This window comes from Sorex araneus, chromosome 1 (assembly GCF_027595985.1).
Source record: "Sorex araneus isolate mSorAra2 chromosome 1, mSorAra2.pri, whole genome shotgun sequence".
NCBI classification, from domain to species: Eukaryota; Metazoa; Chordata; class Mammalia; order Eulipotyphla; family Soricidae; genus Sorex; species Sorex araneus.
Genome location: NC_073302.1, coordinates 55,670,612 through 55,693,627, shown reverse-complemented (window position 1 = coordinate 55,693,627; position 23,016 = coordinate 55,670,612). Strand labels below are relative to the sequence as shown.

The 23,016-nt window shown below is 36.4% G+C and overlaps 1 protein-coding gene across 5 annotated transcripts in view; it reads left to right on the top strand.

Annotated features, from left to right (window-relative positions):
• The window catches only part of CNTLN (centlein), a 277,959-nt gene that overhangs the window by 44,546 nt on the left and 210,397 nt on the right, over positions 1-23,016 (top strand). For all 5 annotated transcript variants that reach the window (XM_055123768.1, XM_004600347.2, XM_055123767.1 and 2 more), the window contains exon 3: positions 20,596-20,680. In XM_055123768.1, the coding sequence (XP_054979743.1) occupies positions 20,596-20,680 (85 nt within the window). The remainder of the gene's footprint in view (positions 1-20,595; positions 20,681-23,016) is intronic.

Sequence of the window (23,016 nt, the reverse complement as noted above, 5' to 3'; positions counted from 1 at the left end):
GCTGGAAGACTGCTTCATGAGTGGAGGAGAGAAGGGAGATGGAATAGAGAAGGGATGACTAAGAAAATGATGGTTGGAGGAACCAGTTGAGATGGGAGATGCGTGCCGAAAGTAGATAATGGACCAAACATGATGACCTCTCAGTGTCTGTGTTGCAAGCCATAATGCCCAAAAGTAGAGAGAGTATGGGGAATATTGTCTGCCATGGAGGCAGGGGAGGGTTGGAAGGGGGGTATACCGGGGATTTTGGTGGTGGGGAATGTGCACTGGTGGAGGGTTGGGTGTTTGATCATTGTGTGATTGTAACCCAAACATGAAAGCTTGTAACTATCTCTGGTGATTCAATAAAATTAAAAAAAAAAGTTTTTATCTTCAAAGTACCTTATTTATGTGTAGACAATAATATTATTAGTCTAATAGTTAAATATAGCCCTTCAAGTTCAGCTTTTTTAAATTATTTACTTTATTTTGGAGGGACAGGATAACAGAATTACACTTATTTAATCATGAACTTTAAAACAATCTTATGAATGGCAGGCATATCCATTTTTTCCTCTGGAAGTATTGCTGAGAAAAAAAACGTATTTTTAAAATAAATTTATAATTTTATAGGGTAAATTAGACAATAAAGTAGGAAGGAAAGGGTTGCCACAGAAATTGAGTATGATTGCAGTGCTTTACTATTTATTTATTTTATTATTTATTTTAATTTAAAAAATTTTATTGAATCACTGTGAGATAGTTACAAGCTTTCATGTTTGGGTTACAATCTTACAGTGATCAAACACCCATCCTTCCACTAGTGTCATTTCCCACTACCAATATCCCGGGTATACCCCCCCTTTCCCACCCTCCCCCTGTCTCCATGCCAGACAATATTCCCCATAATCTCTCCCTATTTACTATTTATTAAGCTTTGAAATGTAGGATATAGGTTAAAACTTCTTTATAATTAATGATCCTCAGAAAAATAAATGTTTAGGGCTAGAGATACATACAAGGATTAAGGCACTTGTTTTGCACACAACTTACCTTGTTCGATCAGGAATGATTCCATAGCACAGAGCCAGGATGTAGTATGCTTTCCCCACCTCTATCCCAATAGAAGTTTAAATACTATGTCAAGCAATAGAAAAAAGGTTTAGGCTTATCAATCGTGAGTCTTAATGCCTTTGGCAAATTTTCATGTCATCAAAAATGTTTCAAAGGCAAATGAACTAGATATATTTATATATAAAACAATGCTGAGATCAATAGTATTTAAAGTAGTTGGGAAGCAAACTGAACATGAAATAAACTTCTGCATCTGCTTATTTGAAAATACCTGGAGGCCCTTTTATCCCAAAGGCATTTCTGATTTGCATAGCAAAGATAATTGTTATTTATATTTTCCTTTAACATTCAGATAATGTTTTATTCACCAGATTAAAAATGCACCTAACATATGAAAGCTAGTTTCTAAATTTGTGCTGAAGAACCAGTCAGGTGTAAAATAAGTAACTTCTTGTTGAGATATACAAATAGTAAATCTTTTTGTGTTTCACATTGAGGTCATGAGATAATTTTATTTATGACAGCTTAGAAACGCAGCAAATGGTCAATTTATACTTTAGATTAAATACTCTCTATATCATTGTCATAGATTTTTTAAAATATCTTTCAAGTGTGTTATTTCAAGAACAAAATGACTGTTTGGAATCTTAAAAGAACTCCTTTTGATGTCCGTGGGCTGGGCCCCACCGGTGACTTATGTGAAGTGGGGAGGAGAAAGATGGTCACTTTCTCCCCAACTGCCTCTGCCACCCAGGATCCAGGGTTACTGGGTTCTTGTCTTGCCTTGAAAAAAGGAATTTCAGGAGTAGAGAAACAGTGAAGTAAATAGATTTTATTTGGAGGATTTTTAAGGTGTGGAGGGTGAGAGAGTGACAGAGAGAGAAAGAGAGAGAGACAGAGACAGAGAGAGAGAGGAAGGGAGGGAAAGAGGGAGGGAGGGGGAGACAGGGAGACAGAGAGAGAGAGAGAGAGAGAGAGAGAGAGAGAGAGAGAGAGAGAGAGAGAGAGAGAGAGAGAGAGAGAGAGAGATGCATTCAAGAGAGAACACGGGCTTCTCCAGGGCAGAGAGCCCCTACACACATCCTAGCATTAAACACGGAAGCATGAAGCATGAAAGTACACATGTGCTCAGGTGCTACATGCGCTTGGCCGTGTGGGTGCAAGCAGCACACACGGGCTCTGGCAGCATACGTGCGCCCTTCCTTTGTTCAAGGTGGTTTTTATAGGGTTTCTCCAACCTGTCCCCACCTGGGGCTTCTTCCCAGGTAAAAATCCGTTGCTAAGGAGGTTGCCAGGGAGGTTGGGAGTGGTGATGGTCTTCTTTGGGCTGAATCACTGAAGTCATTCAGGTTGAGGGAGAGGTCTGAGGGAATTTGAGGAGTTTCCTTCATGGGCAGGGGTCCAATCTCCTCAGGGTCTGCTGCTTAAGGTCTTATCTGTATCCACAAAGTGGATAAGCCTTAGAATTTTCCTCCCAGAACTTTTGCTGACCTGTTTCATTGTCCAGGGCCTTTCCCTATCTACCTGAGTACATCACTTTGATTTGAAAAATTGATGTATATCAGGCATCTAGCTAGATATATATAATTCTTGATATCTTTGAATTTGATTTTTTAAATTTTAAATAATGGACTTGAGCCATAGTACAGTAGTTATGGAGTTTGCTTTGCACTAGGCTGACCTGCGTTCCATGTCTGGTACCCCATTTGGTCTCTGAACTTCACAGGAGTCATCCTTGAATGTAGAGCCAGGATTAAGCCCTTAGCACTGCTAGGTGTGGTCCCCAAACAAACAAAATTATTACATAAACACAAACACCTATAAAATATGCAATATTTAATAATTTTGCAATTAATAAAATATGCAATTTAATAATTTTCAAACATTTTTTTTTCTTTTTGGGTCACATCCCGCGATGCACAGGGGTTGCTCCTGGCTCTGCACTCAGGAATTACTCCTGGCAATGCTTGGGGAACCATATGGGATGCTGGTAATTGAACCCATGTCGGTCTCATGCATGGCAAACGTCCTACCTGCTGTGCTATCGCTCCAGCCCCAAACATTAGAATTTTAATTTTTCCTTTTTAATTTTTTTTAATCGAATCACCATGTGGAAAGTTACAAAGTTTTCAGGCTTAAGTCTCAGTTATACACAATGCTCAAACAACCATCCCTTCACCAGTAAACATATTCCACCACCCAAAAAATAAAAACCCAGTATACCCCCCTCCCCATTGCCCCTTCCCCCCCACCTGTGTAGCTGATAAATTTCGCTTTACTTTCTCTTTACTTTGGTTGCATTCAGTATTTCAGCAAAAAACTCACTATTATTGTTTGGAGTTTTCCTCCCAGAATCAGGGCTGCTGAAAAGGAAGCATTTGATAATTTATTTTCCATTGCTGAGAATGAAGAGATATGGGGTTTTGGATTTCTGTATTTTAGTACTTTAATAACTAAGTCCAGGGAAATTTCTGCCAGAAATTGCATTATTGCAAGCTTGTACCTCCCATTAGTGGTCCTCATAAGATGGCAGTCGCCACACCATGCCCCCTCGGCAAGGAAAAGGGGAGAGAGAAAAACATTTTCCCTCCTGGGGCAGCATGGGGCTGCGGCTTAGTTCCCAGTCGAGACACATTTCTGCAAGAAGCTTCTGGTACTGAAAGTAGTTTAGATGGCCTCTGGAATCATGCTCGTTCAGCAGCAGAGAGGCTGCACACGTGCAGCCACCGGGGTTACATCTCAGTGGAGCTAGAATTTTAATTTTAATGATATAATTTTTAATTGCACCATCATGACTTCCAATTTTGTCAGTATTGTTTTATGCTTTTAATGTTACTGCCAGTTTAAATAATATTAAGTTTTCTTGCTCTTGATGACATGTAAAATTTTCTAATCATATTTTCATTTTTTGGGGATTCTTAAAGTGAATATAATGTTGCCTTTCTATAATGTTGAATTTTTTCTTTTGGTAGAAAGTTAAAAAATATCTGCCATGCATATTCTAAGATTATATATGCATTTTAATTTTCTGTTATTATCAAATTTTATTGTAGAAAAGAGGAGTATGCTTACTACATGAGTGCCTCAAAAGAGAATTGAGAATCAGTTAACTTACCATGCATGCTAATTATTTTATCAGAAACTGGATGAGTATAAGCAGAACATGACTTCAACTAGTTAACTAAAATTAAAAAGTTTTGGCACTCCATAGCTGGAAACCTGCTTCATGAGCGGAGGGGCGAAGGCAGATGGAATAGAGAGGGAATCACTAAGAAAATGATGGCTGGACGAATCAGTTGGGATGGGAGATGTGTGCCGAAAGTAGATAATGGACCAAACATGATGACCTCTAAGTGTCTGTGTTGCAAGCCATGATGCCCAGAAGTAGAGAGAGAATATTTGGAATATTGTCTGCCATGGAGGCAGGGGGAGGGTGGGAAAGCGGGGGTACACCGGGGATTTTATTTCTAATTAAGAATCTAAAGATTCATTTTGGTTTTGGGACTATCCTGGTAGTGCTCAGGGCTTGCTTCTGACTCCAGGTTCAGGAATCACTTCTGGTGGGCTTGAGCTCAAGGGGCAATATAGGATACCTGGGATTAAGCCTGGATCTGTTGCTAGCAATGCAAGCTTTTTACACACTGTACTGTATTTGTGGCCACAAAATCTAAACTGTCACGGAAAGTATGCTTTCTTTATGATTGTCACTGGGATCAGCTATTTCTGTGAAAATTGCTTTTAGGGACTGGAGTGATAGTATAGCTGATGGATAGTATAGCTTGCTTTGCACGTGACTGACCTGGGTTTGACCACGGGTACCACATATGGTCCCCTGACCCCCACCACGAGTGGTCCCGAACACGGAGCAGGAGTATGCCCTGAGTCCTGCTGGGTGTGGCTCCAAAATAAAACAAACAAAAATTTCACTTAATATGTGTTCAGTTTTATCTTCTTGTAGTTAACTTTTTCTGATAAGTAACATTTGTGGAATTTTCTCTAGTTGTGCATGATGTAAACATAATCTTATCATTTTCCAGAGCAGTGAAGATGCTCCAAGCATCAAGCCAGTTGCAGAGGATGTAAAATACATCGGAATATTTTTCCTTTGCCTCATACATATTTTTTACCATGATAAAGACATGTTTCTTTCATCTCTTTGTAGATTGAAATATTTCTTTCTTTAGTTCTAAGAAAAAGTACGATTTCTTATGTCCCCCAAAGGAAGATAATTTCTCTCATCGGATTTTATCATATTTTGTTTACACTCCCACTAAGTGGACTATAAACTCTTTGAGAACTGTTTTCATTTTTGAAAACCTCATATATAAAGCAGATCATTCAAAATATATATGTCTGACAGAACTTGTCTAGAGAGTTGCATCTTATCTCTTTAGAAACTGAGTAGTTATCATGTTAAGAGAATCTCATATCAAGTGAAATGGAATACATGGTGGTAGGTATTAAGAAGTGCTATGAATTTATGGCTGAATTTATTTTGGTTTTTGTTTTTTTCAAGTAATATTTGTTCTAATATTTTCAGTCTATTTTCAAAAACATTTATTGACTCTGCATTGTGTTTGGTTATGGGTTAAAAATTCATAACTAGGGACCTAAGAGATTAAGACACATCTTACCTGCGGTCTGGTCTCTGACACTGCATGGACCCCTGAGCATCAGTGGTTGTAGCCCTGGAGGCCCTGAGGCACCAGTGGGCTGTCCTGTGTAACCCTTGGGCGCTCATAGTGAACTGCAGTTCCATTGACTGAGAATCACAGGGAGCGCTCCTTTTTCTTATTTTTATTTATTTTCTTGGTGATTCTTGTGTAACAGATCACTTTAATCTGTCAGTCATGTAAATTTATTTGTGTTAAGTTAAACAAGATTTAATCTAACTTGAATACTTACCTAAAATGTTTCAAAACATCATTTGATTCTCCTTATATAGCTACTTCTGATGAGTAGTGCATGTAGTGCATATTTTATGTAAGTACTGCCATCTTTTGTATGGATCATTGGTTCATACATTTTAAATCTTTACCAAATTATCTGTCTACTCATTTATATAAAAAATCTCAAATGTGATGAAGCAGAATTGTCAAGTAAGATCTTTGAATGTAGTTGAAAGTTGCATTGCTTTTAGATTTGCATCATTAGTGGATTATTTGGCTCATATAGCATTTTATCTGTAATCACTGTATCACTGTATCACTGTCAACCCATTGTTCATCGAATTACTTGAGCGGGTGCTAATAATGTCTCCATTCGTGCCAGCCCTGAGATTTTAGCAGCCTCTCCTTACTCGTTTTTCCCAATGGTTGGAGGCTCTTTTCAGGGTCAGAGGAATGAGACCTGTTATTGTGACTGTATTTGGCATATCGAATACATCACAGGGAGCTTGCCAGGCTCTTCTGTGCAGGCAGGGTACTCTCGGTAGCTTGTTGGCCTCTCCAAGAGGCATGTATATATATATATGTATATATATGTATATATACATATATATGTATATATACATATACACATACATCACTGTCACTGTCACTGTCATTCCGTTGCTCATCGATTTGCTTGAGCGGGCACCAGTAATGTCTCCATTGTGAGACTTGTTACAGTTTTTGGCATATCGAATATGCCATGGATAGCTTGTGAGGCCCTGTCGTGCAGGCAAAATACTCTTGGTAGCTTGCCAGGCTCTCCGAGAGGGGCGGAGGAATAGAACCCTGGTCTGCTGCGTGCAAGGCAAATGCCCTGCCGCTGTGCTATCGCTCCAGCCCATATACATACATATATTACATATATATATTTCCCTTTATGATGATGTGTTGGTCCAGGAATATGTTCACTCATTTGTGAGACTCGTCCCGAGCGTGTGGAAAGCTGCCTGGAGCGTGGCAGCAGTGGGGTAGTGGAGGTCAGCTGTCAGTCAGGGCTGGGTCCCTTGGGGCTCTCATCCGCCCCCCTCTGGGGCATCTCTGGTGCAGAGTCTGAAGGCATGGTTATGGGGGCCTCATTTTATCTTCCCTTCTGGGAGGAGCAGCCGTGAGTTCTGGAGGGTGGTTGATGAGGTGGGACTCTGCACCAAAGGTGCACCAGACCGGGATGGGTGACAGCCCTGCCCTCCCGAACGGACCCAGCCCTGGCAGCCGACCTCCACTACCCCACCACCACCACACTCTAGGCCGCTTTCCACATGCTCGGGCCAAGCCTCATGCATGAGCACTTGTCCCACAGAATCCAGGTAATGTGGAACTTTATCTGTAATAGTGTTATAATCCTTGACCCTCAAGTTCTGCCTGAATTTTCAGAAAGTACCATTAAATAGCAATATTTCAGATGGGCAGTTAGAAATTGTGCTTAAATTTGTACTATTTCATCTTAGCTTTTATTTTTTATTTGTCCAGTTTTGGTATCAGGACAATATTAACTTTATAAAATGGGTTCAGTTTTCCTCTTTAGTTTTTAGAAGAGTTTGGGAAGGATTCACATTACTTATTTCAATGTTTGTTAGAATTTGTTACTAAAGATTTCAGAATAAGGAAATTTATTAGAATTTGAGTCAAATACACATTTATTTTACTTTTTTAATGTTTTTAATGATTTCTTACTAGTAGTCTGCTACTAGGAAATTATTTATTCCAGGTTATCAGTATATTGGCATATATTTTGATACTTTATGATTATCATTAATATTTTGGTTGTCATAAATATGTACTTTCATTTATAATTTGATGTAACCCTTCTCACTTTTACTTAGTATTCTTGTTGAGGGTATCTGAATTTTGTTCATTATTTCAGTAAATTCGAGCTATTTAAATAGCTTATTATTTCACAGTGGGTAGGTCATTTGCTTTGCACGCGGCTGACCCAGGTTCTATTCCTCCATCCATCTCGAAGAGTGTGGCAAGTTATTGAGAGTATCCTGCCCTCAGGACAGAGCCTGTCAAGCTACCGATGGCATATTTGATATGCCAAAAATAACAACAACAAGTCTCACAATGGAGACATTACTGGTGCCTGCTCAAGCAAATCGATGAACAATGGGACAACAGTGCTACAATGCTATTATTTCTAGAAAGATTATTTCTAGACTATTTCATATTTCTATAATAATTTTTTTCTTCTGTTGTATCTTGACTTTATTCTTTTTCTGGTTCCTTTGAGGCTGGAGTGATAGCACAGCAGGTAGAGCATTTGCCTTGTACATGGCTGACCCGGGTTCAATTCCTCAGTCCCTCTTGGAGAGCCTGGCAAGCTACTGAGAGTATCCTGCCCGCACGGCAGAGCCTGGCAAGCTACCCATGGTGTATTTGATATGCCAAAAACAGTAACAAGTCTCACAATGGAGACGTTACTGGTGCCCGCTCAAGCAAATTGATAAGCAACAAGATGACAGTGACAGACAGTGCTGGGTTCCTGTGATGTAAAGTTTAGATAGTTTATTTGAGATTTTATCATCTTAATTTAGAGATTTATTGGTGTAGCTTTCCCACTCTGATCACTTTGTTCACAGGAAGTTATGGTGTGCTCTATAATTCCTTTTCATTTCTCTCAAATGAATGCAAATAATCTGATTTAAAAAATTAACTATATATTTAATTTTTATATTAAGGGCAGGAGTGACAGTACATCCTGTACTTTCTAGTTTTTAAGACTTTCATGACTACTATCATTTTTAAAAATTTTATCTCAAAATCATAGGAAAAAACTATAGATCGTGACTAATTTATATTAAAATGAGATATTTCAGACTTAATTCAAAGTTTTTCTTGACTACCTAATATAAATTAGAATATCAAAGAAAGCACAAATTAGAGGAACAAAAAGAGCAGTTTTAAGAAAGTGATTTTGATAAAATATACAATCATTAGCATATTCTTCCTTTGCCCACTATTGAATGCATAAACACCACTACCTGCATTTAATGTCTTAGTGTCTTGTTTTTTTAAAGTCCTTATTAAATTCAGTACTATTTTTTTTTTTTTTTGCTTTTTGGGTCACACCTGGCGATGCACAGGGGTTACTCCTGGCTCTGCACTCAGGAGAGGAGTGGAGGTGCTCAGGAGACCATATGGGATGCTGGGAATCAAACCCGAGTTGGCCGCATGCAAGGCAAATGCCCTACCCGCTGTGCTATCGCTCCAGCCGCTCAGTACTAATTTTTATATAAATTAAGTTACTCATATGAGAATCTTATAGATTTATATAAAATTTCAATTTTTATAAATCTATGTAAGATTAAGTTTTAATGCATGGAACTTTAAAAGTGATGGTAGTATATATGGAGTTTTAGTGTTGGCTGCCAGAACAAAATACTATAAACTAGATAGCTTATAAGCAAGAATTTATATCTTACAGTTCTGGAGTTGTGAAGCATGAGACCAGGGAGCCAAATTTGATCAGGTTCTGGTGAGAGCCTTCTAGGTTGCAGGCCATCAGTTTACTAGATCTTCATCTCCTGGAAAGAGAATACTGGTCTTTTATTATTTTTTTCTTATTTTTTTTAAAAAATCAGTTTTTATTAATTTACTGTGAGGTACAGTAACAAAAAATTCATGTTTGAACTTATATCATACGGTCATCAAACACCTGTCCCTTCACCAGTGCACATTTTCCACCACCAGAATCCCCAGTATCCCCACCCCCTTATTCCATACCTCCCCCTGCCAGTGTGGCAGACAATTTGCAGAATATTCTTTCTCTGCTTTAGTTACCTTCGATATTTCAAGACCAGTCCTACCACCCCTCATACCTGCCGAAAATGAAATTGCTAGACAGTGTGTTTTGTATTGTTTGTTATGGATATAATATAATATCCCGCAGTCGCAAGAGCGGGCACTCTAGGAATTCTTAAATTTTAATAATTAGGGTCTGAAGACATCGATGCCGCAAGTTGCTGGGTCGGGCGGGGACTTGTTTGTGTATGTCTGCATGGTGGCTACGAGGGAGCTTAAGTAGGCTGTGGGCTGGTGTGGCATCATCTCCCAGTCACCTTGGGGGCGGGGGTAAGGAGGGCCTACTCCTCTCCTGTCCCAAGAGACTTGGGATTTACTGTCACTGTGACTCATTCCTAGTGCTACTTGCTGGCTTCTAGAAAATCGTCACCGCTATAGCTCTTAGAGGGCAGGTGGAGGGACAACACCTGTCCCCGTCTGGAGCAGCCCAACAGAGGAGGTCTTTTGCAATTCCCGGGCTATCTCTGCCACAAGTTGCTCGGTCTGAGTTTCCTTTGTGTGTCTCTGGATCGTGGCCACATGGGAGCTTAAGTAGATGGTGGGTGGATGTGACATCATCTCGGTGTCTCATGGGGTGGGGGAAGGAGAATACTAAAATACAGAAATCCAAAACTATGCTGCTGCTAGTGCGGCCTCCTGACTTCATATCTTTTCATTCTCAGCAATGGAAAACAAATTACCAAATGCTTTCTTTTCAGCAGATCGACTGTAGGGGGGAGAAACTCCAAATCAATAATAGTGAATTTTTTTGTTTAAATATTGAATGTAATCAAAGTAAAGTGAAAGTAAAGTGAAATTTACCAGTTATACATGTGGGGTGGGGGGCTGGGGAGGTAAGGGGAAGGGGGAGATATATCGTGTTTCTTGGTTGTGGAATATGTGCACTGGTGAAGGGATGGGTGTTTGAGCATTGTATAACTGAGACTTTAACCTGAACTCTTTGTAACTTTCCACATGGTGAATTAATAAAAGAATTAAAAAAAATAAAATAAAATATCACCTCATAAAAAAAATACTGGTCTTTTAATTGCCTTGTAAGGGCACATATATATCATCAGTTACATTGGGGATAGCTATAAATAGAAGAATTTCAAAGGTGACAAATCATTTATTTCCTAATAGATAATTAGAAACAGACCGAGAAAACATATAAACCAGACTTTAAATTGCAAATACTTTTGCATCTTCCTTATTAAAATTTCTAGTTATGAATTTTCATATCTATTCGAGGATTTGTTGAAGGATTAGAAAAACATCTAGTCAAAAGCTTGTTTAGTTGGCCCTAGATGCAGGTGTCTGAGCAGAAGGGAAACTCAGGACGTTGGTGGGGAAAAATGTGCACTAGTGAAGGTATGGGTGTTGGAGCATTGTGTGACTGAAACCCACTCATGAAAACCTTTGTAACAGTGTATCTCATGGTGATTCAATCAAAGTTAAAAAAAGAATAAATGCGCATTTAAGTAATAGACATTCAGAAGTAAAACTGAGTTGGTCAAAACTTTGATCAGGGTATATGTACGGAGTGCCTTATTTAATTATAATTTTTCAGGAGTTACAGAGAATGGCTTATTTATTTGAATATTTCCTTCACTTAATTGTATATTCTTGGTTTTAAAATATTTAGATTTGAATAGTGATTTATCAAGATTAAGTATGAGATTGAAGTATCTGCATTTTAAAATCAACTACTTAGTCAATTCTGACATCCAGAATATAAAATAGAAAGTTTGTGAATTAGAGAAAGACCAAGACCCAATACTTAACAGCTTTTTTTTTTTTCTTTTTGGGTCATACTTGGCGATGCACAGGGGTTACTCCTGGCTTATGCACTCAGGAATCACCCCTGGCGGTGCTTGGGGGACTATATGGGATGCTGGGAATCGAACCCTGGTTGGCCTTGTGCAAGGCAAATGCCCTACCCTCTGTGCTATCACTCCAGCCCTTTAACAGCTTTTTAAGACTGAAAGAGAATTTTCTGTATAGCTTCCATTAGAATATGCCAACTCTACATTCTAACATTTGTAAAGAAGGGTTTTTTTTTTGTTTTTGGGTCACACCTGGTGATGCACAGGGGTTACTCCTGGCTCTTCACTCAGGAATTACCCCTGGCGGTGCTCAGGGGACCATATGGGATGCTGGGATTAGAACCCGGGTCGGCCACGTGCAAGGCAAACGCCCTACCCGCTGTGTTATCGCTCCAGCCCCTGTAAAGAAGTTTTTAATAATAGTTTTTACTGAAAGAAATTTAGAGAGATGTGAGGGGGAGGGAGAGAGAGAGAGGGAGGGAGGGAGGGAGACAGGAAAGGAGGGAGGGGGAGGGGAGGGGAGGAGAGCAGAGAGGAAGGAAGGAATGTTTAAAAGGCAGAACATAAGCTTTTCCAGAGGGGAAAAAGCCAGTTTTTCTCTCAGTGATTAATGGTTAATTGCTCTATCATTCTAGCAATAAGGCCATTTGGTTTGGAATTTTTACCACCCATTTGCTAACCTTACTGTGACTATAGGTAACATATTCTCTTTCAGATGTCTTTGTTTTCAAAATAGAGGTTTTATTATTATTTTTGAGCTAATTCATGTATAAGAATTGTAACAATGCACAAATATTATCATCACAATTGTTATTATTTCATAATAGGCTTTTTAACTTTTCAGTTTGTTTTTTGGTCTTGATAAAAGTCAGTTAATAACTGTAAGAATTACTCAGCATTTTTATAGTACTACTCCTTAATATTCAAGTTTACTTGCAGTTTCTAATTTTTAAAATCATTTCTGTTACATAGAGCTTTAGTATTTGAGATCAAAAATCACTGTCACTGTCACTGTCATCCCGTTGCTTATTGATTTGCTTGAGTGGGCACCAGTAAAATCTCCATTGTGAGACTTGTTACGGTTTTTGACATATCGAATACGCCACGGGTAGCTTGCCAGGCTCTTCCTTGCGGTTGGGAAACTCTCGGAAGCTTGTTGGGCTCTCCAAGAGGGATGGAGGAATTGAACCTGGGTCGGCCGCATGCAAGGCAAATGCCCTACCCGCTGTGCTATCACTCCATCAGAAATAATATATATATAAATTTTAAACGAAAATATGAAGGGTTTATCAGTGCTAGTACTTGAAAAACCTTTTTATATAGTCTCCAGTGAAGCCTGGCAGCACTCATTTTATTTTACAATTTGTTTGTGTCTAAATGCTTTATATTTGTATAAATCTTGAAGTCATTTTGAATTAAATACTGCCTTTTATATTTTCTTATTCAAAGCACCATGCTGACCCTGGTGGTTCTTGGGATAAACCTCAGAACCTTACACATTCTAGACATGTGCTCTACCTCTTGACCTGAATACCAGAATGGATATAAAGCTATATCCATTTTTATTTTCTTGCTTTTCCCCCTTCTACTTCTTATATTTAACATCCAATAGGTTTATCTGTACTTTTGAGTATACATACTCACTCTCATATTATTTTGAATGTTCTTCTTCATCCTCATTTTATTATTTTTTTTCCTGAAAATAAAAACCTAGTCCTTGAAAATGGGAATCATGAACAAGAAATAATAATACATGAGTATTTAAAATATTTTCATATATTTTAGGATATGCATGCAATCTTATTGAAATACTTGGTATAAAGACTTCATTAAGTATAAAATTTTATCTCACACTTATGTTTAGAGTCAAAGTTTAGATGCTTAATTAGCAGGATTTTTTTTTATAATGTAATATTATATACTTCTTACAACTGGGAAATCCTGCTCCATTCCACTACTAAACACATGGGTTTCACAGCTGCTGTAATGTTCTATATTGTCCCATGTGTATGAAACCAACACAGCCTGCAAAAAGGTTGCATTTTGGAGCATTGTAGTAGCATGGCTGGTTGGAGACCCCAGAAGAGAAGCTGCCAGAATTCTTCCATCTGGCAGCACTAGTGCTAGGCAGCTCCACACAGGGCAAAAAAATATTGTTGCCGAGCACTTTTCCTGTTGAAACAGTCAAGACTGTGTAGATCGAGATATGGATGGATGGAAGAATGGTCAAAGGAAGTAATAGAAAGGTGTTTAATTGGACACTCTACTGTATAAGGTGAGATAACAAGCAATAATATACGAAGAAGCAAATTTGAACTTTTCCTATAGATGCAAGAAGTTTGACAAATTCTTTTAACTTATATGAAATCTTTAAATTGAACAATTGTGAAAGTGTAGTAAAGCAGTCTCTTATATGAAGGGCATGAGGTAACAATACATTTTTTTTAAAAGGTAAAATCATTAGGATGTCATCATTTGAGAAAAGTATATTTCCTGGTTTCATTAAAAATTCCCAGAACATCGAACATCAGTCAACATTCCATGGAGAAAGATGTGTTATGCAGCTTGCATGTGTGCATATCTGCATATCAGAGCACAAAATATTGACATGATAATTGCAGTCAAGCCTGAGTGAACAGTGGCCTGTGGGAATTCAGCTGGTGTTGTACCAACTGGATGGCTGCTCAGGACACAGTTTGAAATGCAAGGTGCAAGTTAGCACTTTATTCAGCACAGGCAGGCATCATTTAAAAATCCTTGGGGGCAACCCTGGTGATGTGCAGATGTTAAAACAGTCTGTTCTGAAGTGCGATATTTTTGATCACTGTAAGAGACTAGATTCTGGGTGAAAAATACTTGCACAGTTATTAAAGACATATGTAGCCTTTTCCAACTCTAGTGAATATTTTACATAATAAATGTTGGGAAGTGCAGAAATATCTGGACACATATATGGGATTAAAAAAATCAGGAACTAAATAATCTCTAAGTATAAACCAAAAAGGTTTTGTTTTGAGTTTCATATATGTATCACTAGATAGATTATCAAAAGTACATTATTTGATAATATAGTAAATATAAACTGTTATGATATATTAAATCAGTGATTACATCTTTGTTTAAATAGCTTATCAATGTACTATATTAAAAATTCAGAATTAGATGTTGTAGGTAGCATAATTTCGTTGTTCTAGTTTGGAGCCTATTGAATAGGTTTAAAAAAATAAATCAAGTTTCATGTGTCAGACTGATTCTTATATTTAGCTTATATATATAACATTTAAAATATATTTATATTGAAAAATAAAGGTTTAAAAACTCGGAATTATGTAAGATTTATTTTCTGATTTTAAGGCAAAATATATTATTTTAAGTATACTTTAGCATCAAAAAATATTTTCTGCCAAGGGTTTTATGAGTATAAGATACTGTTGATTTGGTAATTTTTTTAGTAGCAGCTTTTACTTTGGAGTAAATGTATTTGAAAAGTATTTGTGTTGTTTTAAACTCTTTTGTTTCTTATTACTTTAATATTCATGAATAACAGTATATATGCATTTTTAAAATAGGAAATGGTTATAATTTGTGGATTAAAGAATATATAACTTGATAATAATTCTCATTTCATACTTTCATTTTTATAAGTTTTCTGTGTTAGAATTTTACTGTTTACTCGAAATTATCTATCTAACTATCCTTTATTGTCTTTTAAGAATAATCAACACTGGTATGTTTTGGTTTTTCATTTTCTTTGTTTCCTAATTCATACCAATACTATTTCTTCATATTTAGTTAAATGTTTTTTAGACCCTAATATTTCATTCTGACATCTCATTAAGAATGGGCTCACACCCAGAAAATATAATCCTGTCTTATCCTATAATATATGGCATGATCTATAACACAATAAGTTTTTGTTTGCTAATTACTTAGAATAATTTCTCAGATTTTTGAGTTTAAAAAAATGGAAAAAGCGTGGTAACTCATGTGGCTAAGTACAGAAATATTAAATGTTTAAATGGGTAGTACTCTTGAGAAAAGTGATTGGAGTTTTAAACTTGTACAGATTTGACAGCCTCTCTTCACTTCATTTTTCATCCTAAAGAAGTCTGCAAATATTCTTAGCTCACATCATTATTGCACATCAGTGGTTCTAATTAGCGAAACAGGAGTTTGTCTCAGTCATTGATCATCATCAGCTTCTTGACAGTGCCTTTTTTTAGGAACCCTTTTTAATGTCTTGTAAATATATATGTATATATATATACACACACACACATATATATATATATATATATATATTCATTGAGCTGACCAGATAGGTTGGTGATTCTCTGAATTTGAACAACTTTTTAGAAATCTCATTATTCTAATATTAAAAATAATATATTCTTGTACCACTTCTCTTTTTTGTCATGAAAATATCAGATTGCCCATATCACCCAGAGGAGCTGCTGGACAAATCTCTATACTATTTGGAATTGTTATTTTTTTTCAATATCAGAATTATAGGGACCAGAAAGATAGTACAGCATGTAGGGTGCTTGCCTTGTACATGGCTGACCTGGATTCAATCCCTGGTACCCCATATGGTCCTCTGGGATGAGTGATCTCTGAGTGTGAAGCCCACAGTTAGTGCTGAGTACTAATGGGTATCAAACAAAATGAAAGTAACAAAACCAAAAAAATCCCCCAAACAGAATTATAAAATAGTAGTTTATTTGGATATTTTTACTGTAAAATAAATAATTTAGATGTCTGTATATTATAGAGTTTTATATTTTAAAGTTTTGCATTTAATATATGGCCTGTATTTTCTATATGCATGAGATGTTGTTAAATACTGTTAAATGTTGTTAAATATTTGACTCAGATTTTAGTGTTTGCAAGAATCACTTTAAGATTTGTCTTAGTTTGTGCTGATATAATTAGATTGCTTAAACAGCACACATTTATTTCTCAAAGTCCTGGAGTCCAATATGGTGTCTTCTGATTCCACTTCCTAGTGAGAACTTTCTTGCAGGCAGATCCCTTCTTGCTTTATCTTCATATAATGGAAAGATAGTCTGTTTTTCTTCTGATACATATACCTTGATTGTATGATGTATTTTTCATAATACTCAGGATTTCCTATTAGTTAATTAAAAATTCAAGTGATACTTTGAGGTCATCAATTGTAGCATTGTAGCACTGTCGTCCAGTTGTTCATTGATTTGCTGGACCGGGCACCAATAAAGTCTCCATTGTGAGACCTGTTCTTACTGTTTTTGGCATATCGAATACGCCATGGATAGCTTGCCAGGCTCTGCTGTGTGGGTGGGATACTCTCAGTAGCTTGCTGGGCTCTCTGAGAGGGATGGAGAAATCCTAGGTCATATATTAGTGAAAATAATTTGCAGAGATCAAATACATTTTAGTATATGAGTTTATAACTCAGAACAAATCATTGAAAACAAAATGATAGATACTTTGACTATTTCTTCTGAAAGTATGTTTATTTTCACTATTAATAAAGAAATGGAGTAAAAGAGAAAGCCAGTCTATTGATGATACAGTAAGTATGCTAGTAATACTTGCAAAATAGGATATAGTAAAATGATAAAACTATAGTTAAGTAATAAAATAATTAAAATATAGTAAAAAATAAAAGGATAAAGTATAAAGTTGAAACATTAGTCATAAAAGTTTGTAAACTCTCAATATATAGTTTATTGCACTCTCCACCTACTATGGTGCACATACAAGGGCTAAACATGGCAATCAAAATCTTGAGTTATGATTATTGGCCTTACATAAATTATTGCTCACTAGTCTTTAGTGATTCTTAGTACTGCCTGGTAGTAGCCATCTATTATTATGCATACTTGTTCAATATCCTAGAATACTGTTTTAGACATACTCTCACCAGTTTCTAGTATATTTCTCATGATGAGCTGATAGCCAAGTACTGTGCATTTGTAAAATTAATTCTCTTAAGTTCAGTGTGCTGAAAGATGAGCCATTATTCAGCCACAGACTCCAAGATAAACTGGAATAGAGAAATTATTCAAAAAATCCTAAAGTAATTACTTGGCATGCCTGCAGGTGCTAGTCTGAAGATCAAAGCAGGGGTGGGGAAGAGAGGGAGGGAGAGAGAGATAGGAGAGGTGGAGGAAGAGAGTGAGGGGGAGGGATTGGGGAGAGGAGAGAGTGGAATGGGAAGAGAAGAGAGATCTAGGTTAATTTCTTTTAGTTGGGTTATATGAATAGGGAACTTCACTAAAGGGTGATTGGTCTATTTAAAGCGAAAAAACCAGCCAGATTTTGGTAAGTCTTATATAGCATTTGTTTGAGAAAATGGTGTTGGTGGGTCAGGAGAAAGTTGATCATAAGGGCTCCTGGCAAATCTGTATCAGGAACTTATATTTTATTTGGGACTCTGGGCAGTTATCTATCTTGGGACACATGTGGCATGCACTTTCAAGAGGGTGCTAATGTTTCTTTAAGGTCACTTCAGTCTTGAGCTAAACCAAATGGATATTAAAGGCAGCAATACCATAGAGAAACTTAACTAAACTCTTGGTAGAATCCCTTTTTTCCCCCACATCATTGAAAAAATAGAGCTGTTAGACGAGACATTTAATCCTTTCCCATTACCACATGTACCAACGTATCTAATTCTGTATCCCTCCTTTTAAAAATTTTATTAGAAGAACTGTTTATACCTTCATTTAAGACCAAATATATCCTCCGTGTGTTAAGGTTTCAGTCACCCAACCATATGATTCTGTTATTTTTCAGTTCTTTTAGTTGCCTCCCAACTGGTCTCTTAGCTTTCATTCTTGAACTTTACATACAACCTAAGAGCCAATATGATACTCTTCAAATATCAAGTTGCTTAAAATGATTCTCTGGCTTTTCATTTCATTAAGATTCAGATCCAAAATTTATAGGATATATAAGACCATATATTAACTTCTTGTTATATTACAAATGAAAATATGTTTACTTTTTTGATGTTCTGAGATGCCAATTATTCATTCCCTTGCCTCAGTGTCACTTGTAGTTAATACTTGGCCCATGACCTGAATAATGCTTTTTTGAATTCTCCATGACTGTCACTTCTTTTCGTTATGCCCTGGCATATATATTTTCTATAAATACAGTAATTTGTTAATTATCCTTTATAAGATGGTAACAGTCTCATTTTGCTACTTAGTTCTTTTAAGACTGGGTATCCCTTGTTATACTGAGTCCTTATTATAATTAGTTGACATACTGTGTGTTAACTTACATATATATTTTTTGTTTTCAGTAGCATGACCTAGAATATTAATTCAATGAAAGCAGCCATTTGGTTAATTTTGTTAGTAGTAGTATCATTAGTCTCGAGGGCATTGTCTGTTATACTAGTGTTCAATAAGCATCTTTTGAATAACTAGTGGATTAATGTGTCAACTGTGGATTTTGTGTGGTTTTATTTTTGGTGTTTTTTTTTCACTGTTGGTGATTTACTTCAAAAATTCTTTTGCTATCTCCTTAAGATACTGCTGTCTGCTTCTGAAGTTCAGTAGGCATATGTTGGCATTTTCCAGTGAAGTCTATATTTCTTAACTGCTTGGCTATATTTTTATATTTTTAACCACATTACTTTTCTCTGCAGTGTTCTGGATGAATCCCTCCTCAAGTATACTCCTTTTGCTAATTCTCTATTTGCATCTAGTTTTGAGTTTAGCTCATTTAATTGTTTTATACAGTGGTTATAAATTTTATTTCCAAGATTAAATTTTTTTAAACTCCCTGATCTTTATCTATAGTTTGTAATTTTAGTCCTTTCATAGATCCTCATTTTAAACTTTTTTATATTTGTTTTTGAATTTTGTTTCTTGTGAATACTTCCTTGGGTTATTAAGTATATATATATCTTAAATATATACATTGATATATGTGTATAAATCGATGTAGATACATACATAAAGTTATATACATATGGTATTGTATGTGTTTTCTTCATGTGTTTTTTATTTGTGGTTTTATCTTAAGTCAGATGGTTGTTATTGTTCTCTTTTCCCCTGCTCCCCATTACTTCTCACTTTTTCCTGTATTCTCTCCAAACATTTTGTGATTTGCCACTAAATTGTCACCCTTACCCCACGTAATAGACTTAATTTTGATATCTTGGATATAGTAGCCAACACTGATGATGGAGATTTGCTGTATTCAGAACCTAAAGCTGTGGGTGATTTTGGCTTACATCCTGACTGGAATAAGAAGTATATAAAGCTATCCATTTTAAAGGAAGATAGGTGATTTTACGTGTTCCAGGGAACACGTATATTGATTATATTTATTACCTCAAATTGATTATATTATGGCTATTGCAATTAATTTGAAACTCTTTGTGTGTGTGTGTGTGTGTGTGTGTGTGTGTGTGTGTGTGTGTATTGAGGGGAATGGAGGTTGGACCATACTGGCTATGCTTATTACTCACTCCTGGCCTGATGCTCATGGATCAATCCTTGTGGAACTCAGGACTTATATGTGGTGTTATGTAGTTAAATTGGGTGAGCTGTATGCAAGGCAAATGCCTTACTTTCTCTACTATCTCTCTGCCCCCTAAACATTTTTTTTTTAGTAATTGTTTCTTTTTTTTTTGCCTTACTAGTGGTACTTAGAGGCCTGCGGGGCCACATCCAGGCCTGCATTTACCTGCATCTAATGTTGCTCAGGGGGCCATGTGATAACAGGGTTGTATCAGCACTGGCCACAAGTAGAGCATGCAACTTAACCTCTGTACTATCTTTTTGGCCACTTATCATGGAAATGTGAAACGTAAGCTGTACTTTCAGTATGAAATTGTCAGCAGTTGTATGTGGTTGTAACTTTCCATATAGTTCTGATTAGTATTGAAAAGTTAAGTTCATATAATTTATGATTCTATATTTTAAGTTTATATTATCAGGATATAAAATTTAAATAAATATTTACAAATTATGAATAATAATAATGTATATATATTTTGTTTCTAGAGAAAAACAGAAATCTGAAGCTAAGGACAGAAAAGTCTTAGAAATTCTGCAAGTCAAGGATGCTAGAATACAAGAATTAGAACAGGTTGGTGTTACAACAGAAAATTGTTATAGAGTGTGCCATATTTTTGCTTGTAGAACATCTTTATATTGTCTAATTTTTTGCACTAACTTTTATTAAAACTATTGGGATCATTTTTTATCAGACCCTGCTACAAATACTATTTTTTAACTAATACTGTAAGGTTATTCTATATAACCGTGCGATATCTTATAGCCTACTTCTCGCTCTGGGAGAACTTGGAAAGCCACAGAGTTTCCTGCCCACATGGGACAGCCTTGCAAACTCCCCATGGCGTATTCATATGCCAAACCAGTAACAATGCTGGGTCTCATTCCCCTGACCCTGAAAGTCTCCCTCATTGGGAAGGACAAGTAAAGAGAGGCTTCTAAAAATCTCAGGGCTATGATGCATGGAGATGTTACTGAGACCGCTCAAGAAATTTGACGATCAATGGGATGATGATGATGATGATATTCTATATTATTATGGTTCTTTATATTCTGTTATTTTTTTCTAAATAAGTAGTCTATTCCTTAGGTGTCTTAATGTTATAGTTTTAAGATAGTATCTAGCAATTATTAATTCCTTTTATTCAACTACTTCTTTCATTATTAGTGATTATCACCCACTTCTGAAACAAATTTTGTTCATTTGTAGAAAGTATGAAAAAAAACTTAATTGAATCTCTTTGATCTTTTGAAATCTTATTTTTAAAAGTTAGTACTGTAAAATATTAGTGACTATATATTTCATGTATAGTGAGTAAATCATAAAACAACACATAAAATTATTGTAATTATGTTATTACTGTAAAATTCTGTTTTCAGTGCTTTCAAGAACCACTCTTAAAATAGAAATGGCTTAAAAATAGCACTGTAGCACTGTCATCCTGTTGTTCATTGATTTGCTTGAGTGGGCATCAGTACCATCTCCATTGTGAGACTTGTTGTTACTGTTTTTGGCATATCAATATGGCTTAAAAAATAAACTGAAAACTATGTATTAAACTAGTAGCCAATACCAATATAATATTTAAGTTTACTTTGTATCTTGTCACTCATTATGACTTATACTGCTTATGATGTTTCTGTGTTAAGTGGAGGTGCATTTGTCAACTGTGCTCTTCAGACTTTTCATTCTTTTCTCCTTTTCTAGTCCAGTAAACTCCATGAGTATTTTGAGCTAAAGTTGCTTATAATTACAAGTTGTTTTATTAAAGAACTAAAAGTGGAAGTAAATTTTGCTAAAAAATTAAATTCCTTTCTACTTCTACACCTATGTAAACTTTCTAAAATGGATTATATCTAAATTTGAAATGTCTGTCTTCTTGAAAGTGTGCTTTTTATAGAATGTGTTATAATTTTTATTGTAATCACCAAATAAAAATATAATCCATATTTTAGTTGCAAAAATAGTAGTTTCTGGCACCTTAATAGTTTTTAAAATTTTATTAAATATTAAGCCACCATTATTTGATAGTTACTCATATTTCAATTTCAGGAGTAAAATGTTCCAACACCAGTCCAACACCTGTGTTGACTAACCTCCATAACCCCAGGTTATGTCCCACCAGCCAGCCTTCCTTTATGACAGGCACAGTTTTATTTATTTATTTATTTTTTAATTTTTATTTTTATTGAATCACTGTGAGATAGTTACAAGCTTTCATGTTTGGTTTACAATCACACAGTGATCAAACACCCATCCCTCCACCAGTGCACATTTCCCACCACAATATCCCTGGTATACCCCCCCTTTCCCACCCTTCCCCTGCCTCCATGGCAGATAATATTCCCCATGCTTTCTCTCTACTTTTGAGCATTATGGCTTGCAACACAGACACTTAGAGATCATCATGTTTGGTCCATTTTCTACTTTCGGCACGCATCTCCCATCCCGACTGATTCCTCCAGCCATAATTTTCTTAGTGATCCCTTCTCTATTCCATCTGCCTTCTGCCCTCCGCTCATGAAGCAGGCTTCCAGCCATGGGGCAATCCTCCTGGCCCTTGTATCTACTGTCCTTGGGTGTCAGCCTCATGTGATATTATTCTATACTTCACAAATGAGTGCAGTCCTTCTGTGTCTGTCCCTCTCTTTCTGACTCATTTCACTTAGCCTGATACTCTCCATGTCTATCCATTTATAAGCCAATGTTATGACTTCATCTCTCCTAACAGCTGCATAGTATTTCATTGTGTAGGTGTACAAAGTTTCTTAACCAGTCATCTGTTCTAGGGCACTTGGGTTGTTTCCAGATTTTGGCTGTTGTGAATAGTGCTGCAATGAATATATAGGTACAGGTGTCATTTCTACAGTGCAACAGGCACAGTTTTAAGTCTGATTATTGTAGTCTGG